Genomic DNA, 21048 nt, shown 5'->3' on the forward strand with positions numbered 1-21048 from the left:
CAGACCTCAAATGTAAAACCCTGGTGACGTTTACCTTTTGTTATGAAGAGTACTCGTGACGATGGGCCAATTTGGGCTCTGCAAAGACAGAGGAAAGCTCAAAAATAGATCCCTAAAGCTAGGTGAAATGGAGAGGAGACGTCTATAATATCAAGCAGGCAAATAAAGGAAATCAATGCTGAGGAGGCTGCGTGGTTTAATTTTCTGTGGGAAAAAGTGTCTGTTGTGTCTGTTTTAAAGGATTTTTTTATCCTGCGAACAAGCAATGTGACATGATTAGAAAAAAATAAAAAAGAAGAGTTGTGTTACGTCAAAAGAGTAAAGTGTTGGAAATACGACTGCTAATATGCTTTAGGAGCCACAGAGGATTCATGTCTCTTGGAAGAATTATTGCTTAGCAATGAAATATGGGAGTGTTTCAAGTGTTTGTAATGCTTGGTCTCCATTGTTGAGTTTTATGTCAGTTATCCTTTTGTTTCTGTCAGAAACATTGTCAATTTCACTGCAGGGAAGAAAAAAGAAAAAAAAAAAACAGGTGACATTTACAGACTGATGGCTGCAGTCCAAAGTGTGTGTAGACTTGCACCGAGTAGCATCAGCTCCTTCCCTTTTGAAGGTCATATTTGGGATAATTTTATGTTTCTCTTCCACACTTGAGGCAACAGAATATCATGGCTATTACTATACCAACATAAAATACACTATGGATGGTTTTTTTTTTGTAATGTGGAAGGAACTGATGCAGGTAACAGCTTCTTGGCTATCATACTCAACTTCCTCGTAAATGCGATTTTGCCTTATCTAGGTCATTCTAAATGTAATTTTGTATAATAGCCTCCACGTGGAAATTGACCGGTAGAAACACTGCTTTCTGAATAATGGGTTTGGTAATACAGATAGTAATGGGTGTTGGCAGACACTGAAGGTGACTAACACTCGGGTAAAGCTGCACAGAGTGAGGTCATACATGTATGTCGCATGATGACACATTTATGAACGGAAGTAGCTTTGCACAAAAGGTTTCACATTGTTTGACCTTTTAGTAGAGGACTGTATTGATCTTCTTAAGAATAACTAGACAGCAGTGTTTATTTGGATGGCAGAAGCTCATACCATGGAGGCGAGCTGCAGAGGGAGGTGATATTACATCGCCGTTGTCATAAACTGGCTCTGCTGTATCTGGAGAAGACACGGTGCGCTTTGTCATTGACACTAAGATAATTGAGGCTATCATACCGTCTCGACTGATATATTCCAGTTTTTCCTTTTGTGTTGCACATAACATTTTCAAATTAACAGCGCCACAGCAGTCAGACCACCTGCGTCGTTTTTTGTGCTACAACTAAAAAGAACTGCAGAGTTTTCTGGCAGAAATAAGAGACATTGCTGGCAAAAATCAGGATTTCATGTAAGAAGCAGTGGCCAAATGAGTGATTATCAATAAGGCTTTTGAGAACCAAGAAAGAGTCTGTCTGTCTTTTTTTAATGTTAAGACAAAGCTCAGACACATTTTGATGCAAATGGAGACTTTATTTAGACGAGAGCAGGCTTTTCAAAAGAGCACCATCAGTAGCTGTGAGGATGTGAGATGTGAACAGCAGAGATAAAGTAAACTATGCACACAGCAGCTCAAAACCAACGACTAACGCCAAAGTGAAATGATGCCAAAGTAATCTACATCTGCAAATGTCACACGCACACACACACACACACACACACCAATTTTTACTTATTTACTTATCTATTTTAAAACAAATGTCCAATTACGATTTTTTTTTTCTTCTTATGCAAGATCTGAAAAACGGCCCTGAGTAAATTAGTAACCATAGTTTTGCTTCGGCTTTTGAATTTAAATGAGTGTTGACACAAGCTGAGCTACTTTTTGATGGTTTCCAAGAGCTAAAAGGCCTTTGCTTCCCTTTATGGGTGGCTGTTTAATCGAACAGCTCTGTCTACAAGAGGGCCAGTCATTGTGGTCAGTAAAGATAACAGATAATATGCAAGGCATTGAAATGAATGGATTATATGGACGAGGTTTACAATGTGTTTATTGGCTGGATAAAATGACAGGATTTTCATTCCTCTCTCTGGCATTCACTCTTTTGAGCCCCTGTCATTGGATTTAGCAGAGCTTTCTTTTATTTCCTTCCTCCCTGCTCATCATATTCCGTCTTTCTGTTGTGTTTACCCATTACCTTTTTCCCCCTCTTTGTATTGTATTATATTACCGCTCTCATTCCCTTCCTCCGTGTGTCTCTTTTGTCCTGTCTGGCTTTTTCTGTGTCACATTTATTCTCTCTGTTCCTTTTTACCCATTTTCATTTTCTTTTTTTCCCGTTTTTTTCCCCCTCATTTAATGCAGTAGTCCAGTCGGTCCAAAGGGGTGGTCCGAGAGGAGTGGCTTAATTTTTTAACATAGTCCATTTTTCTCCAGAAGTAGCACCAAATAGCCAACAATGGGTTCTTTCAGTGCAGACGAAAATATCAGGGCCGAATGTACAAAAGGAGTTGGTCATTATTTGAAATTGTAGAGCACCTGTGTTTCATTTATCCATTTCAGCTTCATCAAGTGTGGCTTTTTAGCAAAAGAGACATGGCTGTGCTCAAGTGATGTACAGTAATAGAGCTTTTACCTAACATACTGTTTACTTGATTTGGGGTGTAGCTCATATTTTCCTCTTACCTTGATGTGCATTTCCTCTTGCTGTAAAGACTGGTGTTATGGTCCAAAGATAGCCTAAGATTTGGTCTAATGGTCCTATTTTGTAGTTGGACTAAGTAGCATGAGGTGGAGCTTTTAAAGGCCTTCAAACATCTGTCTATTTATTCTACGACTGAAAGAATATTTTTCATATAATTTTTTTTTTTTTTTAAGAATTTTTGAGTTTTTAAGTGTAATAGTATTAGTTCTGGTGCTTGTCTTTGCAGAATTAGTACTTCAAATTTAGTCATAGAGCACATTTGCAACAGGAAGCTAAGTGTTTTTTCAGATAAAATGTGCAACTTAAAACAGTAATGAAGGAACAACAGGGGTCAAACAACTAAATTATTATTTATGAACTAGGCAGGCTGAGGGGTTTTGAAGTTTGACTCAAGTGGAGTGCTGGAGGGAACAGTTGTTATTTCAAATGGTAATTGATTCTGCAAGCTTGGAGCTGGGGCTGGAAAAGCTCCATCACCTTTATTTTCAGGCCAACACCATACCATATATAAGATAGCCTTTTCTGAGGACCTATGAGTCCTAGTTGCTTTGTGTATGGTGAATAAGATCCATGATATAAAATGGGACCTGCACATGAAGAGTCTGAAAAACAAACAATAAAATCTTAAAACTCTAAAAGCTTAAAACAGTCCAGGAACCATTGTATGGAAGACAATTTGGGCAGTCTTTAGTAGCTGTCAGTAGTCTTGCTGCAGCAGTTTGTGCCAATTGCCATGATTTCAGGAATTAGGATAGTTTAAATTAGTGTCCGACCGATCAGCATTTTTTTCGATTATTTCGATCACCGATTAAGGGGAAATCAAAAAGACCGATAGCCGATATCAGCCGATACGATTATTACCCTTTTTTACCTTTTTGGGAGAAAACAAATTTCAATACAAGAATTCATTTAAATGAATGGTGAGCAATTTATTGCTTTAACTAGATTTAGAACATTCTTAATACAAAAAGAAAATGCAGTATTTCAGTAAATGATCACATTAGATGCAATCCCCCCCCCCCCCCCCCCCCCCCCATCCCTCTTCTTTACACCAGCATTCCTCAATAATGATAAATAGAAACAAAGCTGCATGGGAGAACTTAAATAAGAGGAATCTTCATACTGTAACTCAAACTGTGTAAAGTGTAAACAATAAGTCAAAGAACAAGTCAAACCCTCAGGTTCATAATATTATTGTTTATTTATTTATTGTGGAGTAAATGTCCAAAAATGCATGTTCTGGTCCTGGTTTTACCTGGTTTTACCAGGTATTACCAGGATGAGCTGCTCTGAGCAGCAGGGTCCCCTTAGAGCACCTTTATATTAAATTGTAGGTAGGTGCAGGGACTGCAATGTTTCATCCTCTCCGCCTTTACTTTGCATCACTTTCATTTATTGTTAGAAATATGACGCCATGTCGTCTTGTTTGACTTTGTTTTGATGATAGTGATTGATTTCATGTGGCCACGGCGTAGGGTACGCGGCGACGCGCGCTTACGCCGTAGCTCTGCGTTGGTGTAGAGGAACCATAAATCAGCCTAAATGCTGGGCTGCGCGTGTCGCGCTGAGCTGCTCCTCCGCTCTCCGGAGCCGTGCGAGGAGAAAACATCCCCTCCCGTCTTTACTAAACCGGTTTGCTTTGAAAAGAGTCGCGCTTGTTTTATGTCTCCTTTTATGAGAAGGAGAGACGAGACGAGAGAGCGAGAAAAGCCTAATTTAATGGAAAAAAAAATGTATAATAAAAAAAAATAATTCAGGCGTGGCGGCTATGATTTAGCAGTGGCGGGCCGCCACTGCTAAATCACCAAAAATGTAAATATAAGATATGCACTTTATGCAGCCAATTTTCTTTAAAAAAAATAAAATAAAAAAAAATCGAATTTTTTTTTTTCGATTTTTTTTTTTGCCGGGGCCGATATCGATTATTAATAAAATTATGAATATCGAATTATCGGTCGCCCACTAGTTTTAAATATGACTTTATAGATGCATGGATGACTTTAACAGATCTCGGTAAGACAGGGATATTTTGATTTGGCAAGAATTCTTAAACAGTAATAGCCTATTTTGACTACTGAGCAGATTTGATAGTGGCGAGAAAGCTCAGAGTCAAGGACTGCATATGAAATTAGAATAGTATTACTGTAAAACTTCAAATAATGACCATGTCCCAATTTGCCGCCAGGTGTAGCAAAATATTTTTTATATTAAACGCCCATCCTAAATAAAGGCCAGGTCAAACATGCTTTTTTTTCTCCCCAAAAATATTCTATCGTATGCAAATATAGCCTGCCTAAACACAAACAAATAACCCTAACAAATTGAAAAGTGTGTGACTATTTAATTTTACAGAGACCTGACGTGTAATGAATTTGAGCAACTGCATTCCAGCACCATGGCCAGCATCACGGCTTCTCACAAGAAATATGATGTTCAATTTAAGTTAAATGTAGTTTGATAGTAGTTGTACAGCAAAACTGTGAGAGAGTGGGAAAGAAAACTAACTCCAAGAGTTAGCTACGGAAAACGGCAAGCGCGAGAAGTTGGAGGGAGAGAAAAGCTAAGGGCTAAAGTCGTAGCTTGGATACTTCACAAGCGCGCCAGACACCAGCGTGTGTCACGGAAGATGATACTAGTAATAGGAAAAGTTGTATCAGACCTCCAGGAATGACCTCCGTGGTCATGTTGTAGCCTGTTTGAGCTTGTGCTGATGCAGCACCGGTACGCATCTCACACGAGGAGTCGGTGCCCAAAGTTGAATTTGTCCACCACTCATTGCAGCAAGTCTGCAGTCAGCACATCATTCATCCATCTGTTTTTGGATGACGCGACACACAATTAATAAAGGCAGGTCCCAAATAAACGCAGGACCCTAATAAACACCTGTTGATTTGAGTGATTTAAGCAGCAAAGTGTTAAAGGCAGGAAGTTAGACCCAGAAGAATCAGGACGACAGCGATGCCTGAATCTCCAGAGATCAGTAGGTCATTAGTCTCTTTCAGCAGCACTGATTCTCTGCTACGCAGAGATTTGTAGCCAGACTTAGAGGGTTGTAATGGCTTGTTTGAGTACATGAACAACAGCAATTATGACTTTTTTTTTTTCATGTTGTCACTATGTAATTAAATTACAATTCAATAAACTTTATTGATCCCTGAAGGGTAATTAATTAAAGTGAAGCAGCTCAAACTGTTGCTGAAATGTGCTATACAAATAGACTTGCCTAATCCATAGGTTGTCACACGCATTGTATTTTATAGTTCTGAAATACAGTAGAGAGAACATAATTAAGCCCAGGGCTTTGATGCTAGAGCCTAGTTTTTTATGTATTCTTTGTGTTTTGGGGTTGAGATAAGCAGTTTACAGCATCTGGCCCATTGGTTAACATCGTGCATGAAAACCACAGGAGTAACTCATTATGTCAGATTCTTCCAGTCAATATTTGTGACCTGGTTCCAGCTTCTCTGTGCTAAACATACTTGCTTATTCTGTATTATTAATGCAGCTGTTTATGTGAAGCTGAGCACAAACATTCACGTTGGAGAGAACCTTGTCCTTTGTGTTGTTGTTGCAACATGTTGGATACAGAATATGCCTCAACCCTGAAAATGAAACATGATAACACATGGTGGAATGTATTAGAAAAATATACAATTTTTAGACGGTGGTAACTGACGTGGCAATCCCAAGTGACATCAATATCAAGAATAACGAGCAGGAGAGACTGGAGAAGCACTAGCGGTTGCAGGAGGAGACAGAGAAGATCTGGAAGGTGAAGACAGGAGTGGTGCCCATAGTAGATAATGTAAAAAATCTCAGAGGAACGCAGGCCTAGAAACACTACTGTGATACTGTGCAGAACACTCAAGTATATATATATATATATATATATATATATATATATATATATATGTGTATGTATATATATATGTATGTATGTGTATGTTCATGAATGTTTATGCACATAATAACTAGAGGAAGGAGTATATAGTTGTCTTGTGTAGGGGCGTTTAGGAGCCTGTTAATTACATCTTACCAATTTACCTATCAGATTTCCGACGAGCTTGTTGGAGATACAAACAGGGCTTCTCTCAGTTTGAGAGTGTTTCACACTTGAGGGGAGGTTTGTCCAACGTTATCAACCTAATTTAACAAGGTCAGTCATTCCAGCTCGTAAAAACAGCTGGAGGCCTTTTTGAGATAATCTGTTATTATTGCTGAACACTTTTGCAGTGGATTGTACTTTTTATTATACATTGTTTTTGGTTATGTAACTTGTTGGGTTTCTGAGAAAATAAAGTAATGTTTTCCTGTTTACTTTTGCCATTTATTTTTGTGAACCTTTGTGTTTGATTATCCCCATCTGTATGGAGAACCAAAACTGACATAATTCAAAATAAAAGCAGAAATATACATATTTTGTTTTTCCTTTTCCTTATACATGCCCTTCTTGATCCAGTTCCTATACTATTTGTCAATAAACAGGAATGAGCAGGATCGGGCCAAAATTAAAATTATTGTGCAATTTAAAGACTAAAATTAATAATAATAATAATAATAATAATAACAATAATGTTGTATTTATAGTTGATATACACTAGCTTCGTTGTTTGTTTTATATACATTTCCTTCCAAAAATGCTTGTATAAGTAAAAGGAAAAACTAAATATGTATATATATTTCTGCTTTTATTTTGAATTATGACTGTTTTGGTCCTCCATAAATCTGAAGGACATTGTTTTTTACTTATTTATATGCAAAATTCCACACTCTGTCAGAAAACTTACACCTCAATCTACAAAAAATTACAAAGTATAATGCTGTAGCGTGATCTGCTGCAGGAGAACTGATCATGCTCACCCTACACACGGATACTAATTATATTCTCAGATTCAAGATATGGAAAGAGGAGATTAATTTAAAAAAAACACACACACAGAGACACTCGTACACGTCCTCTAACTAGAGGTCAATGAGCTGTTTCACATGTGGCCTGAGATTGAAGAATTGCACGTGTGGGGTTTCCAGCACCGGTTCCCCACAAGGTTATAGTGAGGTAAAGATGACCTCACTTTTAGTATGATAACTGTGGTATGGTAGCATGACTGTACACTCTTTATCCTATTGCTTTATAAATGACTCGGTTCTACAATTAAGGATTTTCTTCACATGCAAACTGGTTGTTTGCTTTGACCTTCAAACAGCGGATGTGCAGCAAAAGCTGAGTTAGTTAGGCTGAAAGAGTAAAGAAAGATGGCCGAGACATTTAATGCAGTTTCGTTTTGGTTTTCTCATCTGAGCAGTTTGTTTCACTTTAAAGAAACCCAGCTCTGTTTGTCCTGGTTATGTGGTTCGATTACGCTGGCGTAAGATCTGTCAGACAGCATCCCCCGGAGGACACGCCCCCAGTGTCTCTGAGCAGGACACTGCACATTTTCTGATGATTCAGAAACCGCGTCTCGCATTGCTGGGGATTGTTTTGACTATTCTTGTTCAGCCCTGTGGTTAATAACATATTTTTCATTCACAAACTCAGATGCATATCTCGCTTTACTTGGGCTTTAAGTGGTAATCAAGTTTGTAGCCACTTTCCTCTCATTCTGATGTTGTTTAAGTATATCCTTGTGTTTTCTCTTTGTCTTCAGTGAGGTTTGTCAGTCGTGCTCTGCTCCTGATTTCTGCTCCTCTTATATTTCCCCCCTTTCGGCAGAAATCTGACTCCCTCTGGAAAATGTTGTATTCTACTTTTAGCCGTCTGTACACGTAGCTGTTTTATGCTAACCTGACTTGGCTTTCTTCTTCACAGTGAGGTTTTGTGTGAGGTCTCCGGTTGCTTTTACTCTTCACCAGCTTACACTGGCCATTGAGTAAATAACACACATTCACCTCCACTGAGGCATTTTTTTAAAGCAATGAAACATTATTTTGACACAACCAAATGCTGAGGACCAGGTTGTCCTTCTCTGGGAAAACATTGACTCATCTTGTGCTCCCTTTCCTGCCTGAACCCATACTGGAAATAATAATCCTCATCTTCCTGCCGCAGCCAAGATATTTGTCTGATACAAACACACTCCGTCCTCAAAGAAATGGGAGCTGAGCTTTAGCCTCTGTACGTCGTGCTGTTGTGCGATGCACTTTACTTGCTCCTTAAATTGCATATTTGTGCACTTGTGGAGATGTGTTTTGGCTTTAATGAATGAGGAGTCTGCAGTGCTACACAGAGCCACATTATGTACTGTTAATTGCTCGCACAATCTGTTAGACGCTGTATAGATGTTAACATAGACGTAACAGTATATATACAAACAACCAAACAAGCTCACATAAACTCCTTAAGACAATTGAAAATCACAGATAAGCCCAAAAATGAATTATTTTTAGAGTGGGGAAACAAAGTCCTTAGCTCTCTAGTGCAGTTTTGCCTTTGTGAAAAAAAAAATAAATAAAAATAATAAAAAATAATTTTTTTTCCCTTTCTCCATAATTCAATATTGGCTTTAGAGTGGAAAAATAATAAAAATAGTTTTTTCTGATTTGGTTTTAAAACTTCACAGCTGAGCTGACAGTGCCATCACCGCACCACTGGGTCGATTCAAACTAGTAACAGACACTTAGTAAAATACGTCACGTGTTAGTTTATCCTCCACTTAAGATGATGAATACTGCCATCATGTCTGTTTGCTAAACAGAGAGGAATGAAAGGAAAGCTGCTCGTCTAGCTTAAAAATAGGAAGACAGATGATGTCTGCAACATGGTGATAATACAAGTTGTGAATTTAACATTTCTGTTTGTTGAATAAATATGCTAATCGTAATTTTAAACATGCCACATTGGTATGAACATGAACAAATGGCGTGTGGCACGAGGTTATTAGCATGTATAGACTTTTTCCTCTTTTTCCTACAGGTCTCAGGCAGGAAAAGCTTTTTCAGTACCTTTATCTCATTAATAAATGGACGGCCATCCCCCTCATGGATTTTAACGCTGCACTTTGTCCACTCGGCGTGTCGTCACCAGCCGTCTAGTCACAGCTCGGGGACGTTACCTCTGTATCTTTCTGGTTTCAGTTTAAAAAAAACACCTGTGAATTTTATTTTCAGGATTTTTTAAAGGTGTGATTTTACATTGGTGTTTTCTGGCTTTTAGCAGCTCACTGTTTTAGGATTTTAGGATTGTATTTTTACTTTTCCAATTAAGCTCATACCTTTGTGCTCCACCCCCTGACCTTCGCTCATTGAGATTAACCTTCAAAAGAAATCTCAATGTGTGCTTGAATGTATTTTATTTGAAGTGTTTACTTTTTATTGATTTATTTTATTGATTTATTTAAAGTTGTATGTACCTGAGGTATTGATAAGTACTCTCCCAAATGTTACAACTCTGGAGTTTATCATCCCTCAGCAGAGAGTTCAAATGAGTTCATCTCAAGATCCAAGGCTTCCAAACTGTGATGATGTGTTTGTTAGGATGTTCGTTTTGGTCTAAATATATTTTTCGTGTATCTTTTTAACACCATCTTTTTGCTGTTGTTTGTCTTCTTCAGCTCAGCAGATGAGAAGTTTCGCTGGAACAATCAAGGTAGTGTTCCACCTTAAATACTCTCCTGCTCTCATGTCTGGTCTTTCAGTGTTTTTAATTTGTAATCTTATTTGTGCATATTTGTCTTTGTTCTGATGAAACCCTTTAAAGCAGCAGTTCCAAACCAAAAGAGCACAAGCACAAACACACACAAATAAGGCATCATCTCCTAAGCTTTATTTGTATCCCTTTTCAAAACAACCAGTCAAATATTTTGTTTCAAAGAAGAACAAAAAGTGTGATAACATTTCAGATTTGACCTTTCTGATAGTCCATGGGACTGAATTGCAGAATCTGAATCTGTTTGTTTGGTGAGTCTGGATGCGACTGCATGTCCCTTGACAATCCAAATGGATTTAAAAATATATTATTTTCCCCTGAAAGATTGAGTCAGTTTGAAGGGGGGTGAGCGCTAGATTACAGCTGAGGCTTTTCAACATTTCAAGACATGGAAGTGTTGCAGTCCAGTGTGATTCTTTGACAAGTGCAAATCAACTTTGCCTGAACAAGAATCACTGCGAGGGAGGAGCATAAAGACGCAGTCCCAGTGCTGCCCGACTGTTTCATCTGCAGAGGAAATAGTTCCAGCTCCCTGTTTTGACATTTCCATCCCCTCTGCTCTCCGTGATATTTGATGCAGGACCTGCACCTCATTGTTGACCTCGGCCTGTGAGCTTTGCTGTTTTAAAAGTCAACACTCACCTGTTGGCACAGATGTACATTGTGCTATTCAAGAAGTCTTTCTTTTCCCTTTCAGTTTGAGTTTTTTCCTGGGGTTTCAAGAAACACACAAAACACTTGTGTGTTGTGTGTGCAGAGGTGCAGACTTTAACCACCTCTGTGCAGCTAAAACCCCATTCACCTTTGAGCTCTTTGACTCCCCCCTCAGGGGGCAGAGACCCCAGGTTGGGAACCACTGCTTTAAAGGACTACAGAGGCCACACACACACACACACACACACACACACACACACACACACACACACACACACACACACACACACACATACAAATAGGTTGGTTCACACAAAAAGAAAACAAAAAAACCCTTGCCTTTCAAACTCTGGTCGTCAACCAACATGAACGTTAAATAAAGGTCAGTATAGAAACAGTGTTTCAAACAAAGTCTGCTTTTATCCAGATCAGAACCACTTTTTGTAAATGACAACAAAAATCAATGAGCCTTTATATGATTTGAAAGTCAAACGAGCACACCTCTCCAGTAGGGCTGGGGATCGATTCAAATGTCAAGAATCGAATCGATTCCGATTCTTAAGATTCAGAATCGATTATCAAGATTTGATTCGATTCGATTCCGATATTGATTTGGGTTAGTGTTATTAAAACAGTTTTTTGAGCTGTTGCATGATTTTTATGACTGTAGTTATGCAAAATATTACTACTAGTATTATATTGAGATTAAACAGCAAGTATTGGCAGCTAATGATGCTGTAAGGACCAATCAGCTCCCAGAATGCTGATAGAACTGCTTTCAGAAACATCGTGGGTCAGAATTATCAAACAGATCCAGGGAGGAAACAGAGACGGATGAAATCGGTTTTATTTTTTCCCACATTCCGTTTTTATTTGTTCCATTTTTGGTCTATTTTGGTTTTTAATTTTTGAGCATTTGGTTTTTAGCATGTTTTGCAAATGTAACCCCAAGACAGTATATAAAGTAATGAAATATAGACAATTTATGCAATTATAACCTAACACTTTAATGTTTTCATACCTTTACATAACATATTTAAAGGCAAAAACATGGCACCAGTTATTCTCGTGTCCAACAAAACTTTCCTTTTTTGGGGATAAACAAAAAAATAACCCAAAGTTGTAATGTAATGATGAAAAAAAAATATACATAAATAAATAAAAAAAAAAAAAAATCGATCTTTAGACATACGAATCGATTTTTAGGAATTAATATGAGAATCGATTTAGAATTGGGAAATCGATTTTTTCAACACAGGCCTACTCTCAAGGTCTGACTGCTTTTAAGCCGGAAGAAAAAGAAGAAAAATAGCCACATCAGACCCTCGGGTTGCTTATTGTGCCTCTTTTTCAGTCGTGTTACAGTCTGCTGAGAGCAGATTATCTGAGGGCTGCGATGGCGACGGGTGGCTAAAACAACAGAGTCCAGAGGTTAGGTGGCGAACGCTTTTACTGGGCTCCAGCTCAGAATCTGAAGTGCTAAACAGGAAAACCCTTTTTCACATCAATCGTGCCTTTTGGTCTCATTATCGCTCACGAATTGAATTAAAAACTAATTTTCTTCTGCTGCAAAAATAATTTGGGCTTTTTATGAGAAGCTGAGAATAATTCAACGGAAGGTCACAGTCAGCAGCCCTGGAAATGTTTTAGCAACAGTACCGGCGTCATCAGTCTGCAATCGCATTGGTCAGTCGATAAAATAGACCTCCTAAATCCTCTCACTAAGGCCACTGCTATTAGCTTTTCTCTCCGAATCTCTGAAGGAGATTAATGTTGCTCCTAAGACTCATTTGTAAGCCTTTATCCTCCTTGGCAGCCGTCTCTAACTAGAAGACACTGGGAATGTTATCAGCCTCCGTCTGACAGACAAATGGCTGGTATCTAAGTACAAGGTGCACCTCAATCTCACAAGATTTGCTGCTGGATTATCTGTTAAATTTTTAACTTCAACCTGGGGATTAGATTTGAACACTTCTCTGTAATGAAATGTCGGAGATGCACGTCTTTTGAAACTAGTCAAAAACCGAATGATAATCAAACTGGATTGCTCACATTTTTAAGGAGGGAAATAATGTCACAGATGAACAGTTTACCTTACTTTAGGGGGTGAACCCTGGACAGGTTTTTTAAAAATCTGTTTCAGGTCAAATTTGACTCATAATTTGAGAGTTTTGTTCCCACCATATATGCTTCCCAGGTTGCCACAGAAGTAGACTGTAGACATCTTTTTGTATTTCAAGTGTCGTTAAGGAATCTTGAAACAGTGAAAGATCAGCACACACATGTTATTGCATTGTCTAAGAGAAGAGAAGAAATCCTTCAAATCAGGTTAAGCAGTTTATCATGAGGAATGGTCCAACAAACCTGTCTGCAGGTGCAGAAGTCTCGTTGAGGGTTACAGAAATTGTTTGACTGCAGTGATTCTCACAAAAGGTTACACAACAAAATATGATCTTGTTGCAGGAAACAAGTATTTTTCAAGGCCAATTTCATTAGTTAAATTTTTTAAAATAATAATTCAAAAGCAATCTCTATTCTTCATTAGTCAGTTTTAATGATTTGTAATTTATTTATTTATTTATTTCAAAACAGGGACAGTGCATAAGACATTAATCTTGTACAAGAGAATATGCATTGTACAAATTATTTATTTGTATAATTTGTATAATCTTTTTGTATTTTTTGTATAATTGTCTTGTAAAATTGTAAATAGGTTATTTTTTATTTTATTCAGAACTGTCCCTTTTCTTTTCTCTTCTTTTCTTCTGTACCTCAAACTGCTGCACCTTAAATGTTTATTCTGTATCATAGAAATACCACATTTGTTTTATTGTTTATTTTACTACCAAAGAGCGAAATTACCGGAGTCAAATTCCTTGTTGGACAATGTTCGAACCTGGCCAATAAAGCTGATTCTGATTGTATATTGCATATATTTTTTTAGTATTGCTTTTTTTAGTTTCTGGTGATTTCAGTGACCATTGTGACAAATGTGTCAACCTCTTTTACACATATATACTGTATATAATTAAAAAGACACTGTATTCAGCAGCAACTTACTGTTTCCTGTGACATCATCTCCCACAACCAGCATGTAACCTAAAGCAAGGTTTATTCAAAATAAACAGCTCAAGATTCACTAAACAACTATGAAAATGCTCAAACTTTGAAAGCGTTACCTAGCCTTATTGCTTTGTTTTTTGTTTTTTGTTGTTGTTTCATTTCTAAAGTAAAGAAAAAGACTCATATCTCACATTTCATGATATTAGATGCTTTTCCCTCCATAAAGAAGTGGTGTAGAAGTTAAAACTTTTAACTTTATCTGCTTTTTAAAACTAATACCACACGATGTAATTATACACTCTAAATAGATCCATTCCTCAAAAAAAATCTTTTGGAGACATTTGTCATGAAGGAGGGGGCTCTGAGTCCAGAAAGGTTAAAGGTATAAGCTAAATGGAGCACAGAGGGTTGGAGAAAGTTTTTGTTACTCATGTTTATCTTTCCTTTGCATTGCCCGTGTAGATGGACAGAAGGACATAGAAGAGGAGCTGACGACAGGCTTAGAGCTGGTGGATTCGTGCATCAGATCACTCCAGGAATCAGGCATCTTGGACTCGCAGGACAGTTCTGCAGGAGACAGTAAGAGCAATGTTCTTACAGATGATTGTCTCTGTTTAGAAATACTGGAACACTCCAGACAGGTCAGACATTTAAGGGAAAACATCCCATTCCTGAGCCCTACAGTACGTGAGGAGTTCTGCTGCCGGATGCTACTGGCAGAGTTTGGGTCCACTTGAATCTCTTCCAGTGCAGCTGTTTCAAGGAGAGTGGTTTCTTCCAGGATCCCAGTGTCCTCAGCCGTGGGGCAGAAAGGTCACTGAATGGACTGATGAGTTTGAAAGTGATGTGAATCATACATTTCCTGCCTAAAGAAAAGTCTCTCTCACACACACACACACACACACACTAGGGCTGGGCGATATATCGAGATTTTAATATATATCGATATATTTTCAAACGCGATACGGTACGAGACAATATCGTTTATATCGATATAGCTTTTTTGAATTTTTTTTTTTTTTTTTTTATTTATGATTTTGATATAGCTTATTTTGTGACAAATTGACTTGAATGTTTTATTTGAGATTTGCACAAAGGTTTTGTTATTTGCACAACTGTCAACCTCAGTGGAAAAGTCTGCCTGTTACTGTCAACATTGTATTAATTGCACAGTGTATTTTAATTTGATTGTTATGCAGGAAAGGGATATTTGTTTTATTTTATTCAAGAAGCATTTTTATTCTATATATGCAGGCAGTTTATTTTTATTTCATTTGTTTTATACATTTTGATATTGTGCAGACCTCTGTTAATAAAGGAACCTGTGTGACATTTGGCACGAGGCATTGTAATAAAACTGACTGTTTCTTTTAAGGGTTTGCCTCAGAAAAAATTAAGCTAACAGAGATGCTATGCTATAATGCTTTGGGGGAAACCCCAATTATGTCACAGAAAAAATATTGATATATATCGAGTATCGCCATTCAGTTAGAAAATATCGAGATATGACTTTTGGTCCATATCGCCCAGCCCTACCACACACACACACACACACACACACACACACACACACACACACACACGCATTTTGTTGGGCAAACTTTGGCTGTAATTAGCACCTGTATTTCCTTTGGTATTGCTTTGATAAGTTCATACTTTGTCACCACGTTTCCATCCAGAGCTTCTTCGTTCACCAAGAAGCTGTATTAATGGTGGGAGTGTTGGAGTCTTCTTCGGGACATTAGAAAGATTCTAACACTGAATGATGACATTGTCCTGTCTTACCTGAAGCAAGCCCAGATCGTTAAACTGCCCCCACAGGCTTGACACAGACTAATGGAAGTAACCCCGATGCTCCCATCAGTGCTTACCAGGGTACATCTGGGCTCACCACACCACATGACACTTTTGTTTTACTCTAGAGTCCAACCTTAATGCTTCCCAGCGAAGTAAAGCCCTTTCTTGATTAACCTATCTGATAGGTTAATGTCTAAGTGCTACACTGCTTAGTTCTTTAGCTCCAACACCTTAAAGTGACAATGTGTGTGAGGAAATTCAATTTCATTCAGTATCACACGTTGCTTTGAGCTCTGTTGTTGATTTAATGATCTGTTGGCAACTTCTTAACTTGATTTCAGTCAGTTCAGCAATCCTTTTAGTTCTTTTGTTTGCTTACGCGAGACAAATCATTTGACCCATGTAAACAGAGTTGCATTTTATTCCACAAGTAAAGGATGTGTCAGCAGGGCTGTTTGGCAAAAGAGAGCGTTAAATAACTTGTTGCCACCTAAAACATTTTAATCACAGACCTTCTGCTTGTTTACTCTGTGAAATTCAGGTGGTGATGTTTTTTTATTGCCAGACATATGGCGTGTCTGTGTGTGGCTTTAGAAGTGACCACATCTCTGTCCAACTGAAAACTCATGAGAATTTTTTTGCATCCGTCCACCGTCATAAAACACTTTGGGATGAATCACGTTCCAAAATTCAAAATTGTAGTAGCAAAGTTACACTAAACCTTTCTTCTTTTCTTTTTTTCAAATGTTCATCCACATGTCTTTCTCAGTTTTTTTTTTCCTGAGGCATTTAAGAGTGATGCCTACAATGAAATCAGAAACAGGAAATAATATACCCGACACAAAGCTGTAATCTCAAGGTTTGGTGTGATTAACTGGCTGAATGTGTGTGAATTCAGACAAAAACCTGCAATCAACAATGTCAACCTCCACAGAAGGACACCGTGTAACAATGCGGGTGCTTTTTAATCAAGTCTGCAAGATCACCTCATGTACTTAATGACTTAATCTGATTAGCAAAAGCAGATCAGCACCTTAATGCTGAGCAACCTGTTGTTTCCTCAGATATCATTACTTACTGTGAAACTGATTTTAAAAAAGCACCAACATGGAACACAACTTTTTTTAAATTTGTAATAGAAAAAGATAACATTTGGTGGATTTCACTTCTCACAGCTTTCACTTGACATGCAGCAATCTCATCAATTGTTGATATTATGCAACCTTACAAAGCTGGGAGAGAAATGCACTAAGGAAGAGTGTAAAGAAAAAATGTGTTTTGCACATGTTTAAAAAGAAAGTTGAACTTGCACACTGCTGCTATAATCAGATTTTTTTTTTACATTTTTTTGTGCACGTCGAGATGATACCCATGTCTTCTTCTATACGCGAGCCCATGGGAAAGAGGTATCTGCCAGGAAACATGCAGAGTCATGCCAGTGGTTTGATATGCTAATCCATCCTTGCTGAGATGTCAGCTGGCCTGCTGTTCACAGTGCAGAGGGTGTGCACGAATTAACATGCAACTTCTGTGCACTGCACAGGCACATAAAGCCCGAGCTGTGTGGACGTATACAGAGAGGTATACAAAAAGACCCACTGAGGCACAGACACAAGTGTGCAAGTCTGCATGCGCTAGCTGCCTCTGAATACATGCACACAATCATGCACCAGTGCACACACACACACACACACAAGTGCTTGCCAAATGAATAACAGCATTTTTTTTTGTATATTTATAATGTTGATATAACAGTTATGTAACTGACCACCTGACATGTCCCAGAGGAAGGAAAATAAAAGCAAAAGAATGGTTGTAGAGGCCAGATACAGACGGAGGAATGAACGCAGCAAGGAGAGCAAAAGGAAAACTGGGGGAAAGAGAGCGGAGGAGAAGAGTCTGGCTATAAAGCAAATTTAATTTCAAGTCAATATTTACTGCAACCTAATTCCCACAAAGCACCAATCAATGTCTATCAGACACTGTAACTGGGATGGGCCGCTGGACCGCTCACCTGGCGTCTCAGGCAGTGGGCTCGGCTCAGGTTTGAGTCTCAGCCCGTGATATACTTGTATACTTGCTGTGATATACTTAGCTGTAACTGGCAACAACAGGTAAGGTACGTTTATGTGAGGAATCAACCAACCAACACTGTGATAGCCACACAGGAATCCCCAGAAGATGTCCAGAATGACGTGCATAGAAGTAATATTTTTTCAAAGTTTATTAAAAATAACTAAACAAAAACAACTACCGGTATTTTTTTCTGTTTCCTGTAAAAACTTGAGAAAGATGTGACTCCAGCCATTAGTAACAATATAACAATATACCTATTTTTTTTTTCCTCTTTGAAAGGTGGATGAAACTCCATCTCCTGTTTTTTTTTTCTCTCTTCTGGAATTTCACTCCAGTATGTTGAAAATTATAACTTTTATGGTACATTGTGAAAATAATAAGCTAAGATGGTATCTACTGTAGATGTATGTACTATACATCTGTGTATTCATTTAAAATGGACCATAATTTAATGAGATAATCTGCATCACTAGGTCATTTTTTGCATTGCATACCAGCGTATTTAATAGTTTTTGTAAAAATACGGATTATACTGTCCATGTAGGCTACACTCCTGGTAGCCTCACCTCCTCACTTACTTCTCATCAGGTGTTATAGCTACTGATTTTGTCATATTTGACCTCATCTATCATCCAAGTTTCACAGGTCTCTAGAGTTATTTAGATAAAAGAATGCTGGGAAGGCTGTTTATTTTATTTATTAAGACATAAGATATTGGGTCAGTTCCTCTCATTTACTGAAGAAATAATTTATCATGTAAATGTAAATGTATCAGATAGCTTGTTTAGGGGTAACAACATGGTCCAAGGAGTCAAAACTAAAAACTATAAAGAAAAAAGCAGAATGCTTTATATCATAAAATAACAGCAACACTCAACCGACTTGAAACTGGTGCTGGGCGGGAGCTGGAGCCAATTCAGAGCTGGTTTAACTTTGGATCCGTTTTAGGAACTGGTTTGTGTTTCCCTTTCCTCAGAGCCACTGCAAAGCTACTGTAAGTCATTACTTCCTTACATCTCTTGAATTGTTGAACCTCCCTTTAGTCAACTAATTTTCTGTAAGAACCACAGGTGAAAAATATCACAGATAACAGTGTAGTCTCTCCAAACTAGTGTGAATGCTCATTGCTATGGCAACCAGCCTTTCCAAATGTTGACTGGTATTTATGAACGCTGCTAAATACAGCATTTAAACCTGCTGTTTTCAGTACAAGCCAATGATGCTGAAACATCTGAAATAATAAAGTTTTGAAGTTATGAAGATGCAAACCCTGTTTTTAAATTCAGTTTAAAACAAACTTTAGAGGTGATTCTACTCCTGTGGTCACACAGTACAAGGAGAAAGTCTCCTCCACAGACTGCTGTCGCTTGATTTTTATCAATTTCTTTTCATTAGTTTCTTCTCAGACTAAAGGGACTAAAAGGTGGCGGTCATGGTGTTCCGGTTAGGAAAAATCCTGCTTCTAATGCAGAGGTAGCAAAAGTATTCATGTTCTATATTTAAGTAGAAGTCCAGATACATGAAAAAAGACTTAGGTATAAGTAGAAGTACTGATTCACCTTCTTTACTCAAGTGAAAGCAAGAACGCACAGAGTAAATGTTCTTCAGTAAAAAAGTAAAAAGTTACAATTATTCCTTGCCATCAATGATAAACACATTTTTGGATAAAACTACAAAAAAATTGGACACAAAAAGCAGAAAGGTTCTCCTTTTATTAACCTGCACAGTGCTGGTACGGGGAACAAAATCACTACACAGATTCACTTTGCTGCAAGTTAAAAATAATCTGACAATAGGTGCAAAAGCATTACAAAAGTTCTAAAACCACTTCCATAAAATGATAAATAAGCTAATAAGATTAACTGAAAGTGCACTTTAACGTTATGTTTTTTGAGATTAGACTGCAAATCCTTGTACACCAGAGGTTTGTGGGTTTTGGGTTCGTACAAGACACACAGCATTCGCCATGAATCATTCTTGGGGCCAAGAACATCAAAGTTATTTTCAATATGGCCATGGATGAGTAATGTCTTGCTTTTCCAAATCTGCTGTATCGTTTTCTGACTCCACAATACTCCCCGGATCACTTACTTCCTCCAGTTCTCCCTGCAGCTTTTCTCTCTATCATAACCCTCACACTCACTGGATTCCTCTCTCTAGTCAGTAACGTCTTTTATCTCATCTCTTCACCCGTGGAGGTTGGAAAAAGTAACGAGCCTGCTTTGATAATATAAGGAGTAGAAAGTACTGAGCTTTTTGTTTAAATGTAAAAATAAAAAGCCTTCAGAAAAATAAATATTAAAGTACAGATACCTGGAAAAACCTTCTTACAGTAATTACAGTAACAAAGTATTTGTACTTCGTTACTTCCCACCTCCGCCCTAATGTAACTGATGCTCTTCCATTGATCACAGCAAAGCTTTCATTAGCTCTGTATTCTTTTTTCACACTCAGCACTCGAGAAGCCAAAAAAAAAATGTTTGGCAATGGCACAAAACTCAAATTTGCTCGACCATTGAACAGGTTTTGCTTTGAATGATTAAGCCGTAAACCTAAAACATTCAGTTTTAACCAACTCATCATAGTCACTTGCATGTCAGCTACAGATGAGCCACACTTACGACTGAGATTCCTTTATTGCCTCCTCCAGAACTCAAAACAATTGCAGAATCTCAAATAATATATTGATTAAGTTGGCATCTGTTTCATTGTTTCAGGGAAAGGAACAACATAAGCTGGTTAAATATTTCCATTTGCTACAAAACCATGTGTACCCTAGTTAACACACCAGTTGTGTGTGAGCAGATGACACAGACATGACAAACGAGGATACATGAACACACAAATCATCAACGCACATTAGTATCCATGCCTTCACTCGCACTGCTGAGCAGATTAGTGCGTCACAGCAGCAGAGTACAGCAAATGTTCTCACGCTTCATGCTGCTCCATGTCGGTGATGCATGCCAGCGTGCATGCTAATCTATGTGCATGTAACTATTCTGCATGTAGCCCTTTAGGACTTTGCATGTAGTCACTTTAAGCGTGTGTCATGGACTCAACATGTCTCCTTTATGTATCCAAACATGTGTCTAAAGTCAGAAATTGAAAAAT

The 21048-nt window shown here is 38.0% G+C and overlaps 1 protein-coding gene across 12 annotated transcripts in view; it reads left to right on the forward strand.

Annotated features, from left to right (window-relative positions):
• The window catches only part of ctnnd2b (catenin (cadherin-associated protein), delta 2b), a 219618-nt gene that overhangs the window by 106213 nt on the left and 92357 nt on the right, over window positions 1-21048 (forward strand). For all 12 annotated transcript variants that reach the window (XM_061732810.1, XM_061732812.1, XM_061732813.1 and 9 more), the window contains 2 exons: window positions 10250-10284; window positions 14524-14640. In XM_061732810.1, the coding sequence (XP_061588794.1) occupies window positions 10250-10284; window positions 14524-14640 (152 nt within the window). The remainder of the gene's footprint in view (window positions 1-10249; window positions 10285-14523; window positions 14641-21048) is intronic.

Source organism: Cololabis saira, chromosome 10 (genome assembly GCF_033807715.1).
Source record: "Cololabis saira isolate AMF1-May2022 chromosome 10, fColSai1.1, whole genome shotgun sequence".
Taxonomy (NCBI): Eukaryota; Metazoa; Chordata; class Actinopteri; order Beloniformes; family Belonidae; genus Cololabis; species Cololabis saira.